Below are 25,927 nucleotides of genomic sequence, written 5' to 3' on the forward strand. Positions count from 1 at the left end.
TTTGTCAAAATATTACTTTAAAAAAATATAGAGTTTATTAAATTATATACTTAACGTTTTTAATAAAGCATACGGATCATTTAACTTCGAATTAATTATAAGAATAATTAATCTTTTTCGCTTGAAAGCGATTGTTTTTACAATCTTCAATAGGATAAATCTTGCTGAAGATACCTTGTTCGTAACTTGGAATTGAGATTTTTAATTTGCTTTCAGTGTCGTAAATGAAATAGTATTTTTGTCTAACCTTGCTGGGATTTGTACAGCTCGTCTATGAATAGGGTAATTGAGAGGATCAAAACAAACTTTCTCCTCGAAGAAACTTACTGTTCAAATGTAGTCTTTGAGAGCTGGCCTCAATAAACCCAAAAGTTTGCAATGCTTTTTTACCTTTTACATTTTTAAAAGCTTAAGTATTTTGAATTCATTATTTTCAGTTTAAAATTACTCTTGGTAAAAATCGTCGAAAGCAGAATTTTGATCACATCTTTACAAAAAACCTCTAAAACCCGTACTATAATCGAGCCCGTATTAACATGAAAAGATTACAGTAGAAAAATCTCCAAATAATTTTTATTGACGTCGACCGTCGCCCGATTCTTTGGTAGTTTATTCCGATCAAATGTTCAGTGTGCATATTACTGTGTGTACCACTAGAAAATTCCAATTATTGTTAGTTTTATGCTTTATTTTGTTTTTGTTTTGAACGGTTCTTTGATATGACTGTTAAAAGTAATATATTTCATCACAGACATCAACCTAAAAATACAACATATGCTTTAGCAAAAAGCAGTCGCGCCTGTGCAACTCAAATGTAGACGAAAGTCAGTTTATTTTAGTATATGGCATCTATACTAGTTCATTGTGTATTATAGTGTAACGTAAATTTAATTACGTCGTTTATTTACTTACAAATAATTAACAATAAATTTATAACAGTCTTCAAATGGGTTAATTTATAACAGTCGTTATTATTTATCACTCATATCTTCAAGATGTTGGAACTGAACTCGAAACATAATTCGTTTGCTTATGTAGCAAACCTTCGGGCTTTATCGCCGATGACTTCTTTTTTCGTGGCGCCTCGATGTCTATCGGGATTTCTAGAATCGCTACAATAGTGACGTATTTATCGTATGGTGTTATTTGGTCTCGTACATGTTAAATACATATTGCAGTTAAAAATATAGGTTACGACAAGTCTAGAACATATGCTGAGTCAAATTACTTTGTTCACGTTATTGAGTGTTTCGCTGTTCACGTTATTGGGATGTTCACACAAGCGCATGTTCGTATTATCGAGCTTACGCTGTATTGTTTATCCAGAAATAATTTAAATTAAAATTGTAACTTTGAAGTTGTGGCCTGCAACATTTTTTTTTATAAATTCCAGTTTTTTTTCTAATTAAACGTAGTTAGTCAAATGTGCGTTTGTTAATTCGAAAATATTTATTGGACGTCAGGCTTAAAAACTGAACCGCCGCCTTCGATAAGGTAGTTCTAATCTAGAAGTCTAGCAAAGTAAATTGTTGACGTGGACACTGGACACACATAAGGTACTTCATTATGGGTCATGGTGTTACACCATGTTATGGGTGTATTTTGGTGTCTAGTGTATCATTGAATAAAAACAGTATTACATACGATATCAACTTCCATAAAATGTGGTTATCAACTTATCATTGCAACATGACCTATAATGCAATTCGTTAGTTGTCATGTAAAATGATTCGCAATATTGTTACATAAACGCACTGTGATTTCTGTTAAACTAACGGAAAGTAGTAAATTGCCTCTTTTACTCGACGAGACCCTTCAGTTTAGATATGAATTCTCGGTGGCATTACTTACTGCTTTTTTAATAGCGGTGATTATTTAGGTTTTATCAATTATTTGTAACATGTGGCAGTTTCACATACATTCAGTTACTCAATTAATTATACGTAGGCATTTAGGCAAACAAAATAGGAAAATGTGCGCAAAAGCATTCAGGTTTATTCTCGTGCCACTTGTTAAGCGTTTTGTTTGTTAACTGAGCAAATTTGCTACGTCTAACAAAAATTGGTATTCTGGTAACCGTTTTGTTTGGTTAGCGTAACAAGATGCCTAGCAAAATTGCTACGATTCTTACGCCATTTCTGAATTGGCGTTGGCACTTTGTTAACGTGAAATAACTCACACTACGGCTACAGATCACGATATTTTACAGACATTTGTCACATTTCAACCAGTGAAATGTCTCGATTTCAAATTGTTGCGCCAATGGGAACGAATTATAGTGACTATTCAATTCATCTAACATTTGTCACATTTCAACCAGTGAAATGTCTCGATTTCAAATTGCTGCGCCAATGGGAACGAATTATAGTGATAATTGCACGTATGGTATTTCAGCGATAATTTCACGTGTGGTATTTCAGCGACAATTCAATGCGATTATTCAATGACATTTGTCAAACTTCCACCACTGAAATGTCGCGAAATTTTGTCGTATTAACCGGAACATTCTTCTTAGTTTGTTAATCAATTTCGACAACCGACTTATCACCACATCTTTTAATTTAATCACTCATAACGATTTAGCTTGGAGCACAAAAGTTCGAATAGAATCAATAGCAAAATGAAAAGCAACTTCCATAATTTATTTTGACGTTTATTGTTGTCATGGAAATTTTTAATTCATTGAATAGTCCTCCGAATACCATTCGGAGTCGAAGTATTTGTAGATTATTTTTGAGCTGCTGCTCCACTCATGCTAGTTACGCTTTTTAATACCACGAGCGCACTACGCTAATCAGCGTAACTAGCATTCGTGACAGCACCTCAAAAATATTCGACAATACTTCGACTACTTATGGTATTATATATGATAATTGCACGTGTGGTATTTCAGCGACAATTCAACTCATGTATAAAAAATCGCATAAGCCGCAGTGAAATTGTCACTTTGACAGCGGCAAACGTTACCTGCAACTTTTCCAGCGACAAATGCACTAGTGGTTTTTTCACTTATTCATTTTCGAACCAATTATCGCATTATCCTTTCCCATATGACTAGTTTGACGTCTGTCAGTAATTGATTAGTTATGTGAATTTCTTGTTCGTTAAATTGTCCTGCCGAATTACACTCGAGGTTTGTATTTAAACCGAGTAAATTTGGGTTGTTGCAACTCAAATCTGTTTCCTTTTAGCAATTGAACTCGAAAAACTGTCAACCTAAAAATGCTCCACCTGCGGTGTCGCATTTTTATTAGTTGACAGTTTTTCTCGTCTAATTCCTAGGCAACAGATTTTCATTACCTAAACAACCCAAATTTACTCGGTAAAATACAAACCTCTTGTGCAATTATAAGTGACAATTCAATGTGATTATTTTCAATGACATTTGTCAAACTTCCACCAGTGAAATGACGCGAAATTTTGTCGTATTAACCGGAACATTCTTCTTAGTTTGTTAATCAATTTCGACAACCGACTTATCCCCACATCTTTTAATTTAATCACTCATAACGAATTAGCTTGGAGCACAAAAGTTCGAATAGAATCAATAGCAAAATGAAAAGCAACTTCCATAATTTATTTTGACGTTTATTGTTGTCATGGAAATTCATTCGCGTGGGTAATTATGCTTAATTTTTCTTTTGATTCATTGAATAGTCCTCCGAATACCATTCGTAGTCGAAGTATTTGTAGATTATTTTTGAGCTGCTGCTCCACTCATGCTAGTTACGCTTTTTAATTCCACTCGCGCAAGCGCTCGTGGTATTAATCAGCGTAACTAGCATTCGTGACAGCACCTCAAAAATATTCGACAATACTTCGACTACTTATGGTATTATATATGATTATTTCCTGCATGTAATAAAAGAATTAGAATTGATATGGTTACATGTCCATACTTCAACAATTAATTCGCAAACGTCAAAATTTTACCGCGGTTAAAAATGTGTTAAAATTGTATCGCTTCTGATTTTCCCTATTAAGGTACTTAGACGAACCACAAACTTGCGGTTGCTTAGATACGAAGAGTCGAAACTGTCTGCCTAATGTGCTAATTTCGAATGCACTTCTCTTCCGCGATGTCCAGTTTTGGTGCAAATTGTTTCGCGAATACTAAAACCGCTGTGAATAGGTATTTATTCTGGAAATAACCATGCGGAATATCCCGTGTGCTTAAAAATGGCTGATTAAATTTTGTGATTTTTCGTCAAATTGTTTTGCTACGAAGAAATACTTCAAGTCAATTTTTCACCCAAAATTTTAGGATATTACTGCTGATTCAAATGCTCATGAGTCACGAGTCATGGATAGGGACGAAGGTATAAGCACCAATCTCTATCTACCATCGAGATTATTGAGGTCCAAGGCGAGTGCTTCCTACAAATCATTTTTGGAAGGAACATCTTTCTTAATATTTGCCTCAAACAGCCGCTTTTTCTGCAGAAAAGCAGATATTCTTGATATTGCAAGCAAGTTGTTTTATCTTGAATTAAAAAATGAAAGTCCGAAAAGAACAAGTTAATAAAATAAAATAAACTCATAAAACATATCAAACGAGATAAGAGTAGGTAAGCGTGAAGAATAATAGTAACGATAACTAAAAAATATAAAAATTTACAAATAATTTTAGGCGAATTCAACTATTTCGGCTCCAAATTGCAGCTATGTACTATGTCGTGGAGAACAGCAGTTAGTTAATTTATTCAGGGCTGCTGCAATTTCTTGGAGTTCTTTCAAAAAGAAAATGTTTTTCGAACTATTTGTGCGTATTTTCGGAATATACGGACAAGAAACGGCTACATTCATGTGGTATGGCGTAGCAAAACCGTAGCCACGCGCTTATTTGTTAACTCGCTTCTAGCAAAGTGCCACCAGAATTGCAAACGAACAAAACGACTTAACAATTTGTTAAACGCGACTTAACAAATTCGTTAAACGTAGCAAATTTGCTAAAATAACAATGCCACGAGAATAAGACTGATTATGTGCTTGAAATATTAACGTAATTTTTTCTAACGCTAGGCATTTCCATTTGAATAGAACGTCTGCCATGTGCTGAATCTTTCATGTACAAAGCAAAATTACCTTTTCGTCTAGCCAGTCTTTATATTTCATTTTTAAATGTTTATTTATGTAACGGTTTCGCATGCAGAGTGAAGGACTGAAAATGTATTGATTTGTGCTTTTATGGATTTGCGTATTTTTATGATGGAATGGCATAACGAGAGGATAATAATAAACTGACTAAATTAGCCTAATTTGATCCTTCCTAAGAGAGCAGACAGTGTTTACATCGAAATAAATTACAAAACAAAAAGGTCGTTCTTTGTATGGGGAAGATGTAATCTAAATAGGACGTGGAGTAGCAGAAATAGAAGTCGGCGAGGTCTGATTTTCGTTTGCCAAATACAGAAAATTACAAACTGGCTTGTTAAAAATTTTTTTTCTTTGGTAAGCTTGAGTCCGTGCAGGGAAACCGAATGTGGTGGAATTAGATCGCATCAAATCAAAGGGCGTAAGGAGGTCGCCTGATTTTCGCCGCACAAACATCCAGGCGACGCGCGTCCCGCTTGAGCCGTCTCCATGGCGACGCTTGCTGTGTCATATATTGCAAACCCACACATCCGCTACTATGCGATTCCACCCTACAGCTGAGACCGATGCCGGCGCCGCCTTCAAACCCCACGACGGTTGCTTGGCAACTCCGTTGCTACCGTTGCTCTCATTTCTTCCCTTCTCAATGACAGTGTTTACGTTAGTTAAACATTAATTAATTTTTTTGTAATTCGATATCATTCGATTTGCAAGTTACCTACGAATAAAAATTGTTTGAAAAATAGCAGATTATCTCATAAATCACTCTATAATCAATTACGCCTACTTGATTTGAAAGGTTTCTGCACTTTTTGCAATCTATAGTACATTCTAAGCTTTTTTTGTTTAATTTGTTTATAATTTGGAAGCAGTTGGCCGCGTTCCAGCGGTTTGTCAGCATGACAGCAACAAAAATGGATTCTTAAAGTAGAACTACTCATCTAAAAATTACGTATACACAAAGCAATAGTGTAGAAAAGTTCTCGTTATGTCAGTAACCTGAATGACCTGATCGTCCTTCCTTACAACATCCTACACTACTGGGCGTATCTCTTGCATCGTTAATGCTTAAAATCTGTTTGCACGTTGTGAAAGAAAATGAATTTCCTCTTGAAACAACCGTTCTGTCCCAGAGGCCTCTGCAGTTGTTTTCAATTTAAGTTGAGCACATTCACCATCTAAATCACTCAAGGTCGCGGTATATTGTCTATAACTTCATTTTAATACATGACGAGGAGTTGAGGATAAATTACCGGTTGTCTTTTTTTCCTGTAATGATCGCTGTAATTACCGAAATTTTATAACTTTCTAGGTAATGACGCCACACTGAGCACGCATTAAATAAATCTTGTGACTCGTTGGAAACTAATTTTGCCAATTGTTGAAACGAACAAAGGAACCGTTTTATCGGCGACTGCATTCGCATAACGGCTCAGGTTTTGCAAATGACAATCTATTTACCATTCCGTTCTGACGTATAATGGGTTAAACCTAGGGTTAACAATTCGCTTGACTAAAACTTTATCCCAAATAGCTCAAATACACCCGCATTGCGTGCTAGAACAGCTTTGTGCATATTACAGTATACCTATATATGTCTGACCGTAAAATCCATTTTTTTGTGTTGATTGAAGAGAAAATTGTATGAAAAACAATTATCTTCGTCCCTGTTTTGTGTCATGGCCCATTACTGATGGGAATTCTATAATTAATTATGTGCAACCGTTTCCATGCAGTGTGGGTATTTCACCATATTCTACTCTAAAAAGATAGATATGATAGATAGATACTTTTATTTCCACGTTCATCATTGGATATACACAAAAACAGACAAAAAATAACAATATGTTCTAAAAAAATAATAAACTAAAACAAATAAATAATACTAGATGAATTGCAGATAGGTACCTCATTAAACAATTACTGTTGTTGGCAGAAGTTGCAATTTTAGACATTATTGGCCATCCGTTTATTTCAGCAATTACTTTTTGTAACAGATCTGATATGTATACTATAGATAGGTAATTAAAACAATTCGGTACAGGAAATTTAACATTTCAAATATGATTAGGAATTATTAAGAAAAACTGAAATCTATCGATTTTTAAAAGACCACATGTTAGCGCATTTCTTGCAGCTAAACAGAGGCCATTTAACTTAATCCTCATCCTGTATAATCAAAATAGGTCCATCTATAGGTACGATTATTGTAATAAGCATTTTTTTTATTTAAAACACTCGCTTTGTTGGTATATTCATTGAGACCCACACTTCTAAGTGAAGGTTAAAGTGGTAAACCTGTCAGAGAAAAATATGTGACAACCCTTCCTACTATTGCCCTTAAATTAGGTGTGGTTATAAATCTTGTTTTGCTACAGAGACGAGGATAACTATTTAACATTTCACTTTGCTTCCACAAAACCTGCTCAAAACTAAAATAAATTAATATATTCTGAAAGGTTTTCACGTTTCAAGGTTCACGAACCAGGAGTTCTTGTTTTATTTTCAAATGATATAAAGATAGGTACAACTACAGAGGAAAATGTGAGTTTTTCATGTACAAAGTTTGACACATGAGCGTAGCGGGTATGTGTCAATAGGGTGTTTTCACATTTTTTAAAAACTGGACAAAACGAAAGCCCATTGGCCGTATAAACGAGCTACACATTTTAAAAAAATATCCGAGCCTTCATTTTCGAGTAATTTCAAAATAAAATTCGAAATCAGAAATTTGCCGCGTAAACGGACAGCCGCGCGTTTGTACGGTCACCTGTTCTCAACTACGTCACAGTGCATGTAAACACTGGAACTGTCATTATAAACAGCACGCGTTCTACGGTTTTGATTTGTTTTCTGCAGTGAATTTATGTTTATATAGATTGTTTTTATTACTATCAATGACTACCTAACATTGTGCATGTTTAAAAATGTATGGCCTATAAAAATTGTTATTAAAGAGCTACTCAGCATAATTTTATAGATAACAAATTACCTGCCGCAGCCGCACAATCTTTGCAGATTACATTTACTATTTTTTCTTCCTCCTCATCGACAATTAAAGATACGGCATAATTCTTCGAACGGACTCTGTGTTCTGGGCATATTTTGCACTGTAAAGTGCACAAAGGGCCCTCCCTCTTCAATTCCACATATCCAATGGCGTTATCACCATATGCCTCACGAGTTGCTCTGTTTTTGAAACATTACTTTAGATTTAGAGTTAAGAAACGTGACATTCTTAAACTATTTGGATTTAGATTGCACTCTACTGAACCCTAACTAAATTTATTTTTGTTTAAGAACTTAACCTCTAATTAACGTGACGTGAAAAAATTAATAAAATTAACTACTTAACACCATCCAACTGTTTGTACATTACTTAAACCATCTTAAAGAAACGCATTTCGCGATAATTTATCACAATATTTACTTACGTTGTTGCCTTCACATTTCTGAATTCAGCTGCATTAAAACGATCATCTTCTTTTATAAATTCCATCACCATAAAAATGTCTACGGATGGCAAATTGTTTGAGGACGCTTTCACAAAGTTCTCTGAAGACATTTCAAGTTTATAATCCACGAAACAATCCCGCAATATAATTTAAACATACGACACAACACTATCTACCAAGGTGAAAAGGTAAACAATCCGCCATTTATATACGGTGAGACGTCACATCGCATTGACCAATGAAATTGCGTTTAGATTTCCCTTTGAAATTGTTGGTTTTAATGAGTTTTCTAAGTCTTATTGCATTATAAATACTTAAATATATCGTTTTTTAATGAGCGCATACCGTTACGCTCACCTTTATGTATAAAATACAGTACAAATTAGGTTAGTACGAATATATTGAAAACACCCTATTAGACGAGAGTTGAAAAACACTTTCTTCCTCGCGTTCTTCCTAAGTTGTACACATAATTATTTCTGAAACTACTATCAAAGTCGAAAAATTATCGTATATAATAATGAAATTTGATACATAGCAATTCTAGCTAGATACGGGTATGTTTCAATTTTTAATGTCATTATTAAGATTAGCGCAGCAATTGTTTTTTTGCTTTCCTCACTAGAGAGGAAAATCACATTTTCTTCACCCGTTTTAGAGACGAAAGTAGTTATTGCCAGAGTAGTTTCAGAAAAATAATGTTACTTTCTTGCAAAATTTAGCCGACCCGACAGCGACGCGACGGCTATAGCTCAATACAAATATCGAAATTTTTTAAACAATTTTTTCCCAACAGAATGGAGCAAGAGAATCACGTGATTGTAAATAATGACAAAAATCAAAATTTAAAAATATACAATTTCATATTCAAAAAAATGAAAGTCTGCATTCACATCCAGACCTTGCAAAGTATAATGTTAATGTTATGATTATGACAAATTCGAGTACTGAGGTGGTACTAAGTAAATTGAACCAAGCTGAATGATTCTCGTTACGTAGTAGTACATTGAAATGAGAAACTTTACCTTTCTCTAGATGGGTCCTCACATGTATAAAACTTTTGATTTTCCAAATCGGTTCAAGTAAATGAGCGAATCTTTAAGAGTTCTCCATTACTATTCAATTAAAATAAAACTAATCCAATACTCATAAAGGAATTTGTTACTATTTTGAATATGGTTACCGTAATTATACAGCAATTATAGTAATGTCAATATACCATGATCGTTAATACGAAGTACTGATTGATCCAGTAGATTGATCCAAATGATTGAAAAGTACAGTTCCTAAAAGGTCTTGTATAATGAATGGCTCCTTTGGCTGACAGTTCAAGTTGCGGTTGCTCAAATTTAGGGGATGCGATGATTTCGTATAAGAAATATTATTTTCGTTCAATCGACCGCTTTAGACGTTTAAAATAATTAGTTGATTGCAGAGGCACCTCTAAAAAGCATTATGCGGGTCACTCTGTAATTGGGCGCAAGCCTGTTGAGGGCCCAGAACAAGAGAGGGATAATAAATAAATAAATATAATTTTTTACGCTTTTAAATTTATGCTGTTGCCAGTGTTCGCAAATAGGGTCACAAGATTTCAATTTTGTACGTTTAAAACTCCCACAATTGTTTTTATTTACCGTAATAGTTTCCTTACTTCTAGTTCTAGGAGCGAATTCTATTTTTACAAATAAAATACACCTCATGGTCATTTAGAGGTGGTGGTTAGGTTGACTTAACTTATTCCCGGTCGTTTCCTCCAGAACAACCGGCTTCCCACTACTTTACTTTTTTTATTGACACTCATCCCGTAACGCAAAAGTCATCGCTAAACTAATTTTAGGCATACAATGAGATTGCTTGATGACCATAAATGGTGGGGTAATTTCACGCTTACTCCACAAAGCCTATATGACGCAGCAACGACGACAAAATAAACAAAATCTTTCCTGGAATCTGAAACACTATATTCCACGAATCACCGGCGCCTTAAACTTTCAAACGCATTTCAAAAATCAGGACCATATTTAAGGAACAAGAAGCCGTACCTAGGGTTCCCACTTTCCTAGATACCCAGACAAGAAGTGCTGGACTTAAAACGTAGGCAGAAACTACCCGAACGTTATTCTGATTGCTGAAAGCGACACTGTTTGAAGAACTTAGAGGTAACCTAATACTCATAAACATCATCCTATTAAAATGCACCGGGACCATTTGAATTTTTAAACTACTACTACATCACCTACGGTGGCAGGATCTTCACAACTCCTGGTGGCCTACACATAAATCCTTAAAAAATTACGAGTACCCAACTCCCCTTGTAACACGATTCCAAAGCTGCAGAGTAGTTCTCTGACTTGCCCTCTGGTAGTACTATGTGTGAGACTACTATATTATAAAATCATCACAATCGACAAATAAGTCATAATCGGTAAAGATAGAGGTCAGACACCCTTCCAAATTGAAGCGCTATGGTTGCTTTGGCGTTGTCACTGAGTGCGTTTCGGTGGGATTATTCACTACGCGTCTAAAAAAAATACTCGAATCAAAAAATTACATAAACGGGCTCCCGTTAAAATTCGTAGATCTGCAACCACTGAATAACACTCCTACTGCGAGATAGGTTAAAAATGTAATACCCAAATGATACACTAATTTAAGGTTGGGGTTGAGGCTAATTCCGAATGAGCATGTACATTTTATGCGCATTTGATAAACAGCTGTATATTGATTAAAAGATGTTAAATGCTACTTTTATATCAAACATTTGTTCTGTTGGTTATTGTGTTAATGCCATTGAAATACCAAACCTGATGAACATTTTCTTCACCAGATTTTCGCGACATAACATAGTCTTGATTTCGACGGGCCACCAAGATGTATTTATGTCTTATTTTTTTTCCTCCGCAAATAAGTTTGCCTAATGGATGATCACTCTCTCAATAGGGCATGGTACATTATACTATCCTACATGTACAGGGTGGTTCAAATTTGTGGCTCACCATCGGGGTCTCCGTAACGATAATAGACATGTAGGTTAAATGGGGGCAAAGTTGCTTCTTTTTTGTGACTAAAAAATGTATTTGAAATTTTTGGAAAATCTTTGAAATTAACTGAGATATTACCGAAAAACTTTTTTTCGTAGAATTTGAATCTGTTATCAGAATTTCCATAGCACGCTAGATGTAGAAGCTACAACCTACTACTTTCTTATTTCTTATGGGCGCCATATTGGATTTTTACGGAATGAGATAGAGAAGAAAAAACTATGACTTGTCACTCAGACTATACGTTTACATTCATTTACAAGAAAAATTTCAAAATCGAAAGTTTTACATTCATTTCGCAAAGAATTATCCACAGGTAGTATCTTGCTGAATCAACATGGCTATGGTGGCAATGCATTCACATAAATTTCGCGTTTTTGCAAAATAATAGGAATAAGCCGGAAAATCAGGTTCATCTGGCGAATTGAACAACCTGAACCTTGGAAATTATATTTAACCGAACCGAACATAACCGACTGTAAAGCATGAAAAATTAAAACAGTAGTTCTTACGGTTTTTTCATTTAATATTTTGTTTTGTAATTTTGCTTTGCATTTTAAATCATATTAGACAATGAAGCTAATTAGTTGATCAATCTTACTTTTAAAATCGACACCGAGTAGTTATGATCAGTAAATATTGCAGTCTCAAAAACCTTGACCATTTTTATTTCAGTAACGTAAGTGCGAGTACCTACAACGTTCCGACAGAAAACACGTTCCTTTTGCATATTTAATGCACGTATTTATTTTAATTATACATTCAAGTGTCAAGTTTAATAAAAAAATATGACGCAAATGCCTATACAGCTTTATTTTATAATTGCAGGTGCAGTTAGATTTATTGATTGATCGGCACATTCATTGCTATTCAAGTGTTAGTTATTTCATCTCTTTGAATAACTTCCACCAAGCAATTACATGCGGGAGCGCAATTTGAAATCATTTGTTAAATTGCATATATTCATCTGCGAAATAGCTACACATATATAGGGCGTGTATAATAATTCTTTATAAATTCGGCGTGGGGAAGCCCAGATAAGCTTCTTTTGAACGTCATTTGCATACAAAGAGCTCCTTTACTCCGTAACATTGCATTGTTGCACGCTTTTGGATTACCAACTACTTTAGCCTTCTCGTATGATATTTTAGTATAGCTACCATCCAGTTTTAGTTTACGAGATTTAATTAACTGCCTGCTTTGTAATATCTTACTTATCAACTAAAGCGTGATGTAATAATAATGTAGGTAAATGGCGACAGTTTTCTCTTGTTTTTCACCTTCTAATAAATTATAGAAAAATACACGCGTGCGGCATTAATTATTCATTTATATTTTTCAACATTATTTCTGCTTTGCAATAAATTGGTATACAAAAATGCTCATTTTTTTTATTGATCTAGATTGTTAACCTGACCACAACCGTTGATTGATATATATTTATCAATCAACACTTCAACCATACCAAAGAGTTAATTTGCAAAAACAAACATCCCTCAGTATAAATCGCAAAAAAGTACAATTTGGCTATCGTCTAGCATCTTTTAAAATGGGCCATGGGGTTGCTTGCAAAAATCTCATTGCTACATGAAGGTGGCGCTTGTGTTTTGGTGTGATATGTGCGTAAGCCATCTTCAAAGGAACGCCAAACTGTCTTCAGTTTCACTTAAATTTTGAGGGTTTTAACTATTTTATTTAAATTTCTTTATTTTGTGGGTAGGAATCCTAGGATAGTGTTATTTATTAGCTAGAATATTTGTCAGACCTGATTCCTGATGAAAAAAAAATAAAGTCCATGACGCCACTGCCTGAAACTGTAACATCACAAACAATAATTAAAGAGAGTTTAACAATCGTAAATGTGTAGAATTTTATCTTTTATCAGCGTGTGCAGAAGATAGTGTATTACGTTTTTATTTCTTTATATTATCATTTGTGTTTGGAAATTTAACTTAACATCCACGCACACACATAGCAAACCTACTCACAATTCACAAACAATAACAAGAAAGCTGAGAAGAATCAACTTGTTTTGAATTTGTTTATCACCTTTCTTGTTTTGTAAAGATAACGAATATAAAAAAACCGATGGGTTTTATCATTGAATAAAAATAGTGTTTTTATTCAATGGTTTTATTTAGCAACTGAAAAATTTTAAATAAAAGACCTCAAAGCAGCGCCCCTCTTTTGTCAAATTAATTTATAGAAAATGGAAGGCATAAACAAGATATACAATCTGGATAGTTTACAAACAAAAAAGCGAAACGATGATTTTACATCAAAATAATCACACGTTTGTATAGTTTACATACTATTCAGCTATAGTCTATAAACTAACCAAGTAAACACTTTATCCGTAACATATATATTTTTTAAACCCTTTGATTAGTTATTTTGAACAGTGGAAAATCTCTCAACCAATCTATTCTATGGCAGTTTATCTTTATTGCCTTTAGATCTACGTATTTCGTCAAAAAGTGGCTGCTAATGTCACGTTTATAGGTACTACTATGCTATTTTTGTTTGGAAAATGTTGGGTGACCTTGTGTGTGTGGCTACTGAAGGTAATTCTTTGGTGTAGGATGAAAAGATAATTTATGTGCAACAACTATTACAAAATGCATGCCTAAGATTACATGTGCAAAATTGCTATGGACTTTCTTTAAGTATGTCACTGATCTGTACGAATTCCATTGGGTGTGTCAAACGGAACATTGTGCACTGTCAGTTTATGGGAAAACAGTTTGTTTTGGTCTCTCTATAACACCCACTTTCTACATACCTATATGCCTTCATGCATATGTAGGTTACCAAGATAGGTTGTATGTAAAGCAGTTGAAAGGCTAAGAAAATTCCCCAGGTCTTCCTCGGCTTACGATGATACATTTTGATGAACCACTCAGTTCACTAAAAGGACACGTCGGCCCCCAACATATCAGACGGCATATTACTGCATAGTTCAGTTTCTAATGCTCGCGGGGTGGATGAGAACGTTTATCTTGGATTTATTTTGCTCTCGGTGGTTTGGATTGGTATTGTTTGGATCCTCTAAAATAAACTAAAAAGTAGATGATTCGAAACAATCCGAGGAAAAATCTAAAATAAATGCTTCATTTAATGTTTAGACCTTTGTCTCCCTAACATTTAAAGAAGCAGTTAAAATTATTATAAATGAGCTATTTATGCTTATGACAAATCTAAGGTCAAACTACTTGATTTAACAGCTTGTATGTGTTGATACTGCATTTGTAATAATGATCACATTTTAATAACAACACAACCAAGGCTGTTCAACTGTGTTAAGTGTTAGGTATTTAAATACTTTCCAGTTGCCTTTCACCGGATAGGTTGAATATTTGTTTTTATTGCACGCGCTGAATTTTTTGACCGAATTCGAAATTCAGCACACCTGTTGCATTTGCAAATCAAATGTTTTTTGTCTAATCGGGTTGTTGGCTTGCTTCGTTAAGTGAATTTAGTGTATTAATTTAGTTATTTACAGTTAAGTAAAGAATTTTTAGGTAGGTATTGAAAAAGTGAACTCGACCCCTTAAAGCTTTATCGAAAGTAACGGAAACGTATGTCCATCCATATGTTAATTTGCATTCTCGTCTACAACCAGTTTTGACCAATCTGATCCGTACCAAAGTGTTGTGTGAAAACTGATTTGTTTTGCAGATAATTTAATTAAGAATGAGGTTATAAATCAAATTGAACGGAAATCTAATCTAGAGCAAACAATTTTCCAATGTGTAAATGCACTTTATCGTGTTTACCTTCCTCCTCTACGCCATTATTACGTATTACCTCAACCGAAATCTACTATCATAATAAACACGTGTAGAAAAAAACTTTTTTTTGTTTCGTTAATCGCGCCCTGACCTTTTGAATTTCCTTTATCCGTTCAAAACTTCCGGGCTATTAATAACTTGGATGTGCATTAATCGTGGTATTAAATAAACTGATGATAATGAATTGTTGGGTCAAAATACATTACATACATATTTATAAATAACTACTTTTTTAAGTATTTGTGTGTACGTCGCACATGACAAATAACGACTCTAGTATGATAACCTTCATCTTTGTAAACGGTGGAAAATTTGTGATAAAAACTTTAAATAATAATTTAAACCTCTTAATTTGATATTTTTATCAGCTGTATCGCTCTCAATAACATCCAAATTAAAGGAACAATAGACATTTTAAAGAAGAGTTCGAAGCATTGATAATATGGTATCGATAATCTGAAATTCTTACAAATCGACCCGTGATAACGTAGAGTAATCTACCAAAAAATGTGTAAAATATTGTGCAAATATAAAACGATGACTTTATTGTTGTCTGGCTATTTATGGAAGTACCTACATTGCATATTTAGTACGCTATTATGTGTATCTTCGTTCCCAGGACGCTAATCAATCTATTATTTACTTTGTTATAAATAGTTGATCGTCACTAATAAGTAAATATTTGCTTAACTATATACACTTAAAAGTATTATTATCTCGTATTAACTATTTAATCTGCACTTGTAATACTTAATTATTAGGGGAAGGATAAAAATGTGTCAATTGAATGAAAAATCATTACATATTTCGATTTTTTAATTTTTTAGATAAATGCAGTAGTTACACTAACGAAAGTTTGCTTTTGTTGTTAATTTTTTGCTGTTATTGAAAATAACACCTGCTTTATCATTAATTTGTTTCTTTTTTAAAATGTCCCAAAAAATAACGCACAGTCTCGTATGGTACCATCAAATGACTCTAATTATGACGCGGTTCCTAATAATTGTCCTTTTTTTTAAAATTCTTCTTCAGAGATTCCTCATGCTGTAGTGTTACGTTTACTACTACTATATGTTGCCAGCACAGTAAGGGAATTATTAGGTACGTCTAAAATTTGACGTTATTGACGAAAATATTAGCAATATTTGTTAAAAGAGGAAGTTTCTGTGGGGCTCATTGTCAGATAGGACAAAATAATTATGCTTACCACTAAAGGTGTACCCAATGAGTCACTCCAAAATCGCTCTTCACGTTAGATCAAAATCAAAAACGTCAACAAAATTATGTATTCGGTGACCATTAATTATGTATCCAAAGCTTGTGATTGCTTCAGTTTTATTGTTTATCCTTTAACGAACATTAATATTAGCCATAAGCAAAGAATGTATATAAAATACTACAAGATCCTCGAGACCGTTTATAATTTTGTATTGTTGTCGGTCTGTCCGTGTGTACGGTAAGTACTTTAAGTTTTTCCTGTCTGCATTATACCACCTTTCTCGATTCGTTTCGATTTTTTACTGGAGTAACGTCTCCATATGGCATACACACAATATAGTTCTTACTGGCGTTGGTCTTCCTCCTTGTTAGCTTGCTTTTGAGATCGATTTTTATGTGCAACCGCTAAAAAAGGACACGCCAGTGCATTGATTTGACATTATTTCTGTGAATTCTTCGTTGTTTTATTGTTGTTTTTTTTTAAATTTGTAGCAATATTCTGTTCCTCGAGGCCATTTGAGTTTGAATTATCCCAGAAATTAAGGAGAACGATGCAATTTTATTTCTAGTTTTAATGGTATGGTAGTCAATGTTGGCGTTAAATTAACAAACATATCGATAGCAAAAAGGATTCGTGCATCTACACCTTTTTCAAGTGTAATTCAGAAACCATCACATGTAATTCAGATTAGTCAAGTTAATTTCAGAAAGCGTAAATTGTAATTCAGATTAGTTAATTGGATTTCAGAAAGTGTTAAATGTGATTCAGATTAGTAAACTAAATTTCAGAAACTATCAAATCTAATTCAGATTAGTCAATTTAATTTCAGAAAGCGTAAATTGTAATTTAGATTAGTCAAATGGATTTTAGAAAATGTTAATTGTATTCAGAAACCATCACATGTAATTCAGAACAGTAATTCCAATTTCGGAGAGTGTATAAAATGTAATTCAGAAACTGTGGAGTGTAATTCAGATCAGTAACTTAAGGTAGTGTCACACTTGTACACTATTGTGGCGCAACTTTTCAATATTGGACAAAAAATGTCTTGACCATTCTGCAAGGGTTCAGCACATTTTGCATGTAACAGGTGCCTCACTAACTCACACTTTTTTTATTTAATAATTAACGCTTGCAAACATACCTTGACAACAATAACAAAATCACATCCAGAGGTATTTTGATAATTTAATTTTTAAAGAAAAATAACGAATTCTGAATTACTTGATAAATTCTCAATTACAAATGACGGACACTGAAAAACAATTTACACTCTCTGAAATACAAGTTACTAATCTGAATTACAATTTACGCTTTCTGAAATTAAAATGACTATCCTGAATTACATGTGATGATTTCTCAAATTCAATTGACCATTCTGAATTACACTTAACACTTTCTGAAATTCAATTGACTAATCTGAATTACAATACAAGTCTTCTGAAATATATCTTACGGTTTCTGAATTACACTTGAAAAAGGTGTAGTATGTCAGTATCGAACTCTCACGAAAAGAAAAAAAGGACGATATTTGACTTTAGAGAGTAGAACCATCTGCTACTATTATAGTTGTTTAATTTGGTAGCTCAATCATAACAAAGCTAGTTTAATTATGGACCGACATAAAAGCAGCTTAAATTACATACGTGAACGTAACACTATTGCCAAACAACATTGCAATAATAGAAAAGGATTGTAAATCATACTTTTAGTACTTGCCTATTATTTGTTTTTACACTTTCCACTGGATTTAATCTTTTCCGTTTTCACTCCTTGCGTATCAAACGATTGTCTTTGTTACTTGGGATGCTCTCTAACGATTATGGGGGAGAGTGGATTGGTATGCGTACTACCCGTTTTGTTCTGCTCGAATTTTGGGGTGAATGTCGGTGCAGCTGTCTGCACCCACTAATCTATAATCTTCCTCGGTGAATAGCAACGTTAAAAAACGTAGAGCGTATGCAGCACCTTACCTATGAAATAAAATTGAGTAAGATGAAATAATGCGCATGCAATCCGTTGGTCTGTATTGATTACTGCAGATGCAAGTACGGCCCGCTGCATGTATTGTTTTGTTTGGCTTTGCCCGCATATGTACAAAGGTCCAACAGTCTTTTTCACCAACAAGGAATGATAATAACCAAATAAAAGATGCAGGTTAGTTGGCGGACATATTATAATAACAGGCCATATGCTTAATTGCATTCTTAGGTTATGCGTTCTATAAATAGAACAAACTTACAACTCTCCCGCCATGCTTTTTTTTAAAGACCGTTTCACAAATTATCCTTGTTATGTTAGAAGATGAATTTTAATTACTCAAATGTATTGTTCAAAAATCCCAAAAGTAATTAAAGGTGGTGAGAGCGTTAATTAGACTGTATACGATTAAGAAATATTATAAACCGATTGTTACATCATCGGCTGCACAAGACACCAGCTCTAAAAATTAACCATTGTGTTTTTGTTTAGAAACTATTATTATTATTAAATGGGTTAAATCGTAAATATGACCAGCAAAACGTGTCGATTTTCTAATAGCGTCCCTGACATCTAATTGCCTCATATTGATTTACCACAACAAATTAATATTTAAAATAGTAGTTGATGTCATATGCCGCTGTATAAATTAAAATCCTGATTTCGTTCCGAGTATTTTGAGCGTTAGATGATGTCAAAATCTTGTTTACATGCGCGCTTTAATTTCTTTTTATATCCATCCACCTATGTAATTCTCGCGTGAGTTAGGTAGATTTATAGCTTGGAGACCTCGATTAATTTCAAATTTCGGTAGTTACGTAATTAGCCAGTCGTCGATTCTGACCCGGTTAAAAAACATGTGTTAAGTGCTAATTGTTGTAAACATTACAGCTGTCGGAAAACTAAATACCAAAGAAAGTGCTTTCAACTGGCTCAATTCCAAAACGGTCGTTCTCTCTGAAATAAAGAGGGCGAGTTACTCTCGCCAGACAATTTAGTATGCTTAAATTTCGACACTTGTCCGCTCATGATTTGATAAATCCTTCCTCTCCTCCCACATTCAACTTTTTGATTACCATCGCTGACATTCGTACGTTAGAGAATGTTTAATTAATGTTTTTGATCTCTATTTTGTGTGCTGATGTAAATACAAAGTTACGACCGTTCCTTGGAATCCTGCCAAAACGAGTGATGCATTTTTAATTGCTCTCGAGCGCTCCCGAAATGTTGTTCTATGTCTCAAGTAAAATGGGAGAATAACGGCGAAGGAATTTCCTCGTAGATTTAATACCTGCGCAAATAATTAATCAATTTATTCTTAGATGCCAGGTTAAAATGGCTCCATTGTTTATACGTGATCTAAATGACCTTAATCTCGAGCACTTTTTTGGCATTGAGAACTGAGAAGTTTTCCATTAAGCGTAACGTGCAAAAGAAATGAAATATGAATAATTTGGGTCAATTATAATAACACAGCAAGAGAAAATAAAAAATGTAGCTTATTACATAATTTCGCGGTAGCGCGTTAAGGTCAACGGTTACCTCCATATTTAATAACTTTTATTTTCTTTTTCTTTTATTTCACCTTTCATTTATTTATTTAAGAGAATTGAGGTCGCGCCGCTAAAAGTGTACCTATCTCATTCCTTTTAACCAACATCACTTCACTTTTTAGTCTTCTTTATTATTATGTTGATTTTTACGATTACTATTCTCAATTATTGTTAAGCCGAGTACACTTCTTGACTTTTTTGGCCATTTCTCCAAGATTGATTGATGTGATGATTATATCAAGTAACTGGTTTCATCGCCTAATTACGTATGTATATTAAATTTTTTGAAGCAATACAGGATGGCCCATTCAATAACAGTAAGTACTGGTTTATGGGTCATTGACTCCCATGCATGTAAATTTTAGTTCATAATCATAGAAAATAGTTTTCCAGAATTAATTTCGATAGTAGTTATGCAACAAAAATGTATTAGACACAATATTCTTATACAATACAGTTAGAACGCGCGTTCGCAAAAAACGGAGACTTTCAATGGTATTCCATTTCGTCTATCCTACGTTTCGACACCAATCACAAAAAGATTTTTACGAAATTTATGCGAGAAGGAATGATGGAAGTATCAGAAGAAATTAGGAGTAGGTAGTTACGAACCGATAGACAAAAGTGACTGCGATAGCTCATCGTGCCCTAAAATAATAATAATGATAACTTTATTTAGTTAACCCTTAGAATAAAACAATAACAAGGAACCTAATTTGAAACAAAAATTTATACCGAAAAAACTTTAAATACAAATGTTTTAGGGTTTATTATAAATCGCCAGAAAATGTAAAGTAAAAAAAAAACAAATGAATAGCAAAGTTAGTAAAAAATGCAAATTTGATAAACTTTTAATGGAATGCCTTACACTCGGCCGTGCATATTTTTCAAAAATTGGATAACTCTTAGAAGAAATGGTGCGTCCAACATTTGCAAATTGTTTGGTTACATTTTGTTTATTGAAAATAAATATTAAAAAGTAAAGTTGGTCTAGGTTATTTCCAGGGTAAAAATAATATGTTAATAGTAAATAATAATGATCATTTGTTTTGTTACGGCAACTGCGATTTGATAAAACAATTTGATAATTTGCATGTTTTAGTACGCTGCGCGGTGTCTAAATAATTAGAATAACACTGTACAGCTTCGGGACTGATTTTGATGTTTTAAAAATCTGTTGTACAAAAAGAGAAAATTGTATGTATTTGAATGAAATTAAAATTGCATGTACAGATCAGCGGGAAAATTTCCATTTTATCTGTATGGGGTTTTTCAATAGTACAAAGTATATTTTGATTATTCGTTGTTTACACCTGTTGAAATATTTTTGCTTGATAAATGCCAGATATTCGTGTGAGGGTTTGATCAGCATTCAGCATTGAAATCACCAACCAGATTGGGAATAAGAGGTTTTAACTTTTATGGCAGAGAATACATAGTTATTCACGTATTTTTTTTACTGGGTGACCCTAATCAAACTAGACCTAGGGTATGGGTAGCGCGAAATTAGTGGTTATACACAGGTAATTATTTATGTAGATGTTGTTATTGGCCATTCTTGAAATAAATAGAAGTAAATTAGTTTAAAATGTTTATTGTTATAAACGTTGATACAATATGTTTGCATATAACATAAAATTCAGCTATTAGAACAAGAAAAAGACAAAATCTTTTATCAAAGTAACATCGAGAAATTAAAAACAAGTAAAAAGGTTTTCGTCCTAAGACGAGTAACGTTAGCGCATTTCTATGCATTTATCAGTACTTCCCAAAGGGCCTATGGGTATCTTGTATCATGTTTACTAAAAGCATCTATGGTTAAAATGTCAAAGAAAGATCTCAATAAATAAGAAAGTTGGCATTGCACAAACTTCCGTATCTTATTTTTGCAATATGCAATATGTTTGCCTTTACAAGCATCTGTGGTTAAAATTTCAATAAAATATCTTCATTTCACTTCGGTAGAAAATGCGCTAAAAATACTTGTTGGTATGATTGCATGCCTTCTACTTGTTCACACCTAATTTAATGTTGACTATCGTTTTAAAACAAGCAGACTATTGCACTAAATTACTAAAAAAAATTTACGGTTGTGCCATAATTTTATTACCTGTATAAAAATAAAACCCGATCTTCCAGATTTTTACATAGCAAAATATCTTTTTTCTAATAAATCTACTCAAGGTTGTGAGGTACTGTTGTTGTAGATTAGTGTGTCGTAATTTTTATTAGAATATCGCCTACTTGTGATACATACATATCGGCACGTTGTGAAATAATAAATTTGACCTTAAATCTCTTTTGTATCTATGGGTCTGATTTGCGTTATCATTAAACAATATAACCTTTAATTGTAAATACTTATGGTACTTTAATCAAGCGTTTTTTTATGATTTTTATTTGCTAATAATAAATAAGACTTTTTTTAAATTGTCGGCACGTTAACATTGCTATTTAACCGTAAAAAAAATGTCTGAGCACATGAAATGAGACCCATTCACCATTGCTGGTAGGGTATAATAATAAAAATTGAACAATCAGGATCACGTAGATGTTGTAATAAGCTATCTTTATTTACTGCAGCACTGGTGAATTTGATATTCATGGTATAAATAGGGAAAGTCGTCGTTGACATAGAAATAGAGAGGTGATGCACATAATGTATAATACTTGAGTTAGATAAGAGGTAGAAAGTAGCACCTACCTACCTGGCTCATTCTACCTTGAAAACGAATTTCCGAATAAGCGTGAGCTCATTTCAACACGCCGCCGACAGGTTTAAATTGGTCATACGTATGCCAAAGTAAATACAAATTACGCAACGTCGATGATTTAAATATTTACTTTGTACAAAACGATAATATTCTTATTGTCGTCGTGCTCAGTCATTCAACCCAGAATCTGTATTTATGATATATATGGCCTCGTTTAAATTTCGAAGATGATTAATATCTTAATTGTAAAGCGATTTTAATGCTCAAAAAATATAGGTCGATGACCTTTTTGAATTTTAAAAATAATTGTACACTAACCTCATTTTGTTTTTCACAATTGGCAACTGAAAGCATACTTTATAGGCAGTCTATTGGCAATGTAGGTCATTTACATTATGAATTAAATAGTAGTTTTATGTTAATAGTGATATAATACGTTCATAGTCGTTCCGATACTTTCACTGTAATTTATAATATTCATTTAATTACTTTTTAGTCTCACATACATTAGGATTAGATCATAATGATTTCCTTTCCAATGCGTAGCCTTTCTTCCAGATTTAGATCTTTCTTTTTCAGACAATTACCTTCATATTTCGTGTTTGTATTAAAGCAATAAAAAATTGCTGAAACGATTAGTGTCTAACGCTAACATTAACCTTGTATAAGTATTATTATTAAAGCAGAAAAAATAAAAATATGAAACTTTTTTTGCAATTTTTTTCATTCTTGATATGCCCAATTTTCATGGTTCATCTATTTCTGTTTCGTACCATAGTTAATAGTATCGTCAAAAAAGACTTAGTTGTTACCAGGTTACTTTGCCAAAATGATGATCAAGGTCGCCATACCATAATATTTAGATATTTTGTTTTTTATTTAACCTCTTTTTCTCCTTAAATAATTGTTCATCTTGACGAATACCGCATAGGTATTTAATCTGTCTATTATAAATTTGGAGAACTATATATTCGCAAAATTGGGAAGACATACATTTTTGGTATAAATAAATTAGCAAGCAAGGCAGGTTTTGAAGTATTCAAACATTGTTCAAAATTTGAAACTTAATTAACTGGGCAGGCGCAGTGACGAAAAAATAAACGATAGAATTTTGTCCACGAACATAATCTATGTCAAGTGACTCTTCTATCACAGAGCAAGATCAAGACCATACTGGACCATATAACTGGAGAGGTTTCAGTCGATTATACCGGGTGGTCTAAAAGTGCCTTTCGTATGTACATATTTAATAACTTTTGAACCAAAAGATAGAATCCATTGAAATAAATTGCAAATATTTGATGGAGATACGTTTGGCAAATTATATAGGTCAAGTGGCCACCGTTAGAATCGGAAGTCGGCAAATCTGGGGATCGCGGCGACCATTCAATATCGCCGTTTTTTGATATGATGCAGTTTGGGAATTGTTCTCGCCGTTTTCAGAAAATAATTGGACGATTTTTGTTCGTTATGCAATTGTGAAGGATTCCATTCCAAAATCTCCAAACGCTTGTTTCTGAAACCAGGAAATGAATTTTTAAAAATATTAGCAAGTACTCGTAACTCAAAGATACCCAATATATGTAAGAATTGTCGGTTGCCGTGGAGGCGTCTACGCAACATACATTGGCTATCCACATATCAATTCATTAGCGATTTTCTACAATATTCAACACAATAGGGAAGAAGGAAAATAGTAACAGTTCCACGTGTACCATTGTGGAATGAGAGGGATGCTTTCGGAATTATGTACTTAATCAGAATAGCTTCTATTGCAATAATGCTCTACTACGTATGAGCGTGTGCACACTACTCTGACGCGGCGTTTCGCCGTGCAACGTGACGAAAATCTGGACAGTGGGGTAACAGCCCTATTAATATTTCTATTATAATCATTATAACAAAGCAAATTAATCTATCATGGGTAATCATAATCCGAGGCATAAAGACAACATTCGAACGAAATATTGTAATCAAATTTCAAAACAACCATTCGTATCAGGCACAAAAATTGTTTAATAGGCTCCCAAAACATATTCAAAATATTGAAAAGGTGCAAATCTAAAACATTCTTAATTCTTATCAATAAGGCATAATATTCCACCATAGAATGTATTTACGATGGGTTTAGTAATCTTTAATTATTAGTAGTTTGTGTAACTATTTGTTTTTGTTAGTTGATACATTACGTTGTTTCAGTTTATGATTTTTACTTATTCATTTTATGACAAATGTAAGCGCTCTTGCGTAGTAGCATGAAAAATAAATATTATTATTATTATTAATGTTTTAGTTTGAAGAAAAAGAGATCTCAGCGTCGGAAAGTCGTGGAATGTTAGTTGATGCCACTTGTTATAGATCAGGGTCCATTAGTCAAGCATGGAATAATTTATCCAAATTACTCTGTCAATGTAATTTGAGCAAAATCCTTTTTTAGGTGGTGCAAAGTAACTAAATTTGATGCGCTATTTGTCTAGTTTTCTTTTTGGTCTTTTTGGTAGAGCAAAAATATTGATTTATTAGGTTATTACCAATTTCGTTGAAGAAACGACAACACTGCCTACCTGTACAAGAGCTAAATCTTGTGACCTTCTTGTCATTGTGTATTTTTGGGTAATTTCCCCGAAGCAAAAATGTTAAATCATTCTTCTCTTTGTTATGGGCAAGATAAACTGTACAAAATGGAGAATGCGTTTTCGTCGTCCGCATGTGCGTGTTTTTTATTTACTTTATTGTTTGGTTACAATAAATCAGCTTTGCTAAAGAAATCGATTTAATTATTGTAGTGGCGCAAAAGCGCAATCTGTTTTAAAAATTCTAGCAAACAAGGGTAAGTGAGTAACGTAATGCAGGTATCTTTATCTTTTTTATTCCCAACTGATAAAACGAATATGACATCAATCTCACGAATATGAGATCAATCCTACTGTGAAAAGACTAAAGAGAAAGTTAATCTGGGGAAAATTCCTAGTTGAATCTCAAAATTGTTTTATTTGAATTAGATAAAGCTGCAGTAACATAATTGGAATGCTTTTCCTGAAGTTGTAACTTTAAATTGAATGAAAGGTCAAGGAGGACGA

General features: G+C 33.4%; 1 protein-coding gene across 1 annotated transcript; it reads right to left on the bottom strand.

Moving 5' to 3' along the window:
* Positions 1–7,059: 7,059 nt before the first annotated feature.
* On the bottom strand, positions 7,060–8,959 carry LOC116166348. Its single transcript, XM_031481297.1, has 2 exons — positions 8,529–8,959; positions 7,060–8,283 (listed from the first exon to the last, which is right to left on the bottom strand). The coding sequence occupies exons 1-2, from the start codon at positions 8,657–8,659 to the stop codon at positions 8,058–8,060; spliced, it is 357 nt and encodes a 118-aa protein (XP_031337157.1). The 5' UTR covers positions 8,660–8,959; the 3' UTR covers positions 7,060–8,057.
* Positions 8,960–25,927: the final 16,968 nt, after the last annotated feature.

The sequence above is a fragment of the Photinus pyralis genome, unplaced genomic scaffold (genome assembly GCF_008802855.1).
Source record: "Photinus pyralis isolate 1611_PpyrPB1 unplaced genomic scaffold, Ppyr1.3 Ppyr1.4_LG3b, whole genome shotgun sequence".
Lineage (NCBI taxonomy): Eukaryota > Metazoa > Arthropoda > Insecta > Coleoptera > Lampyridae > Photinus > Photinus pyralis.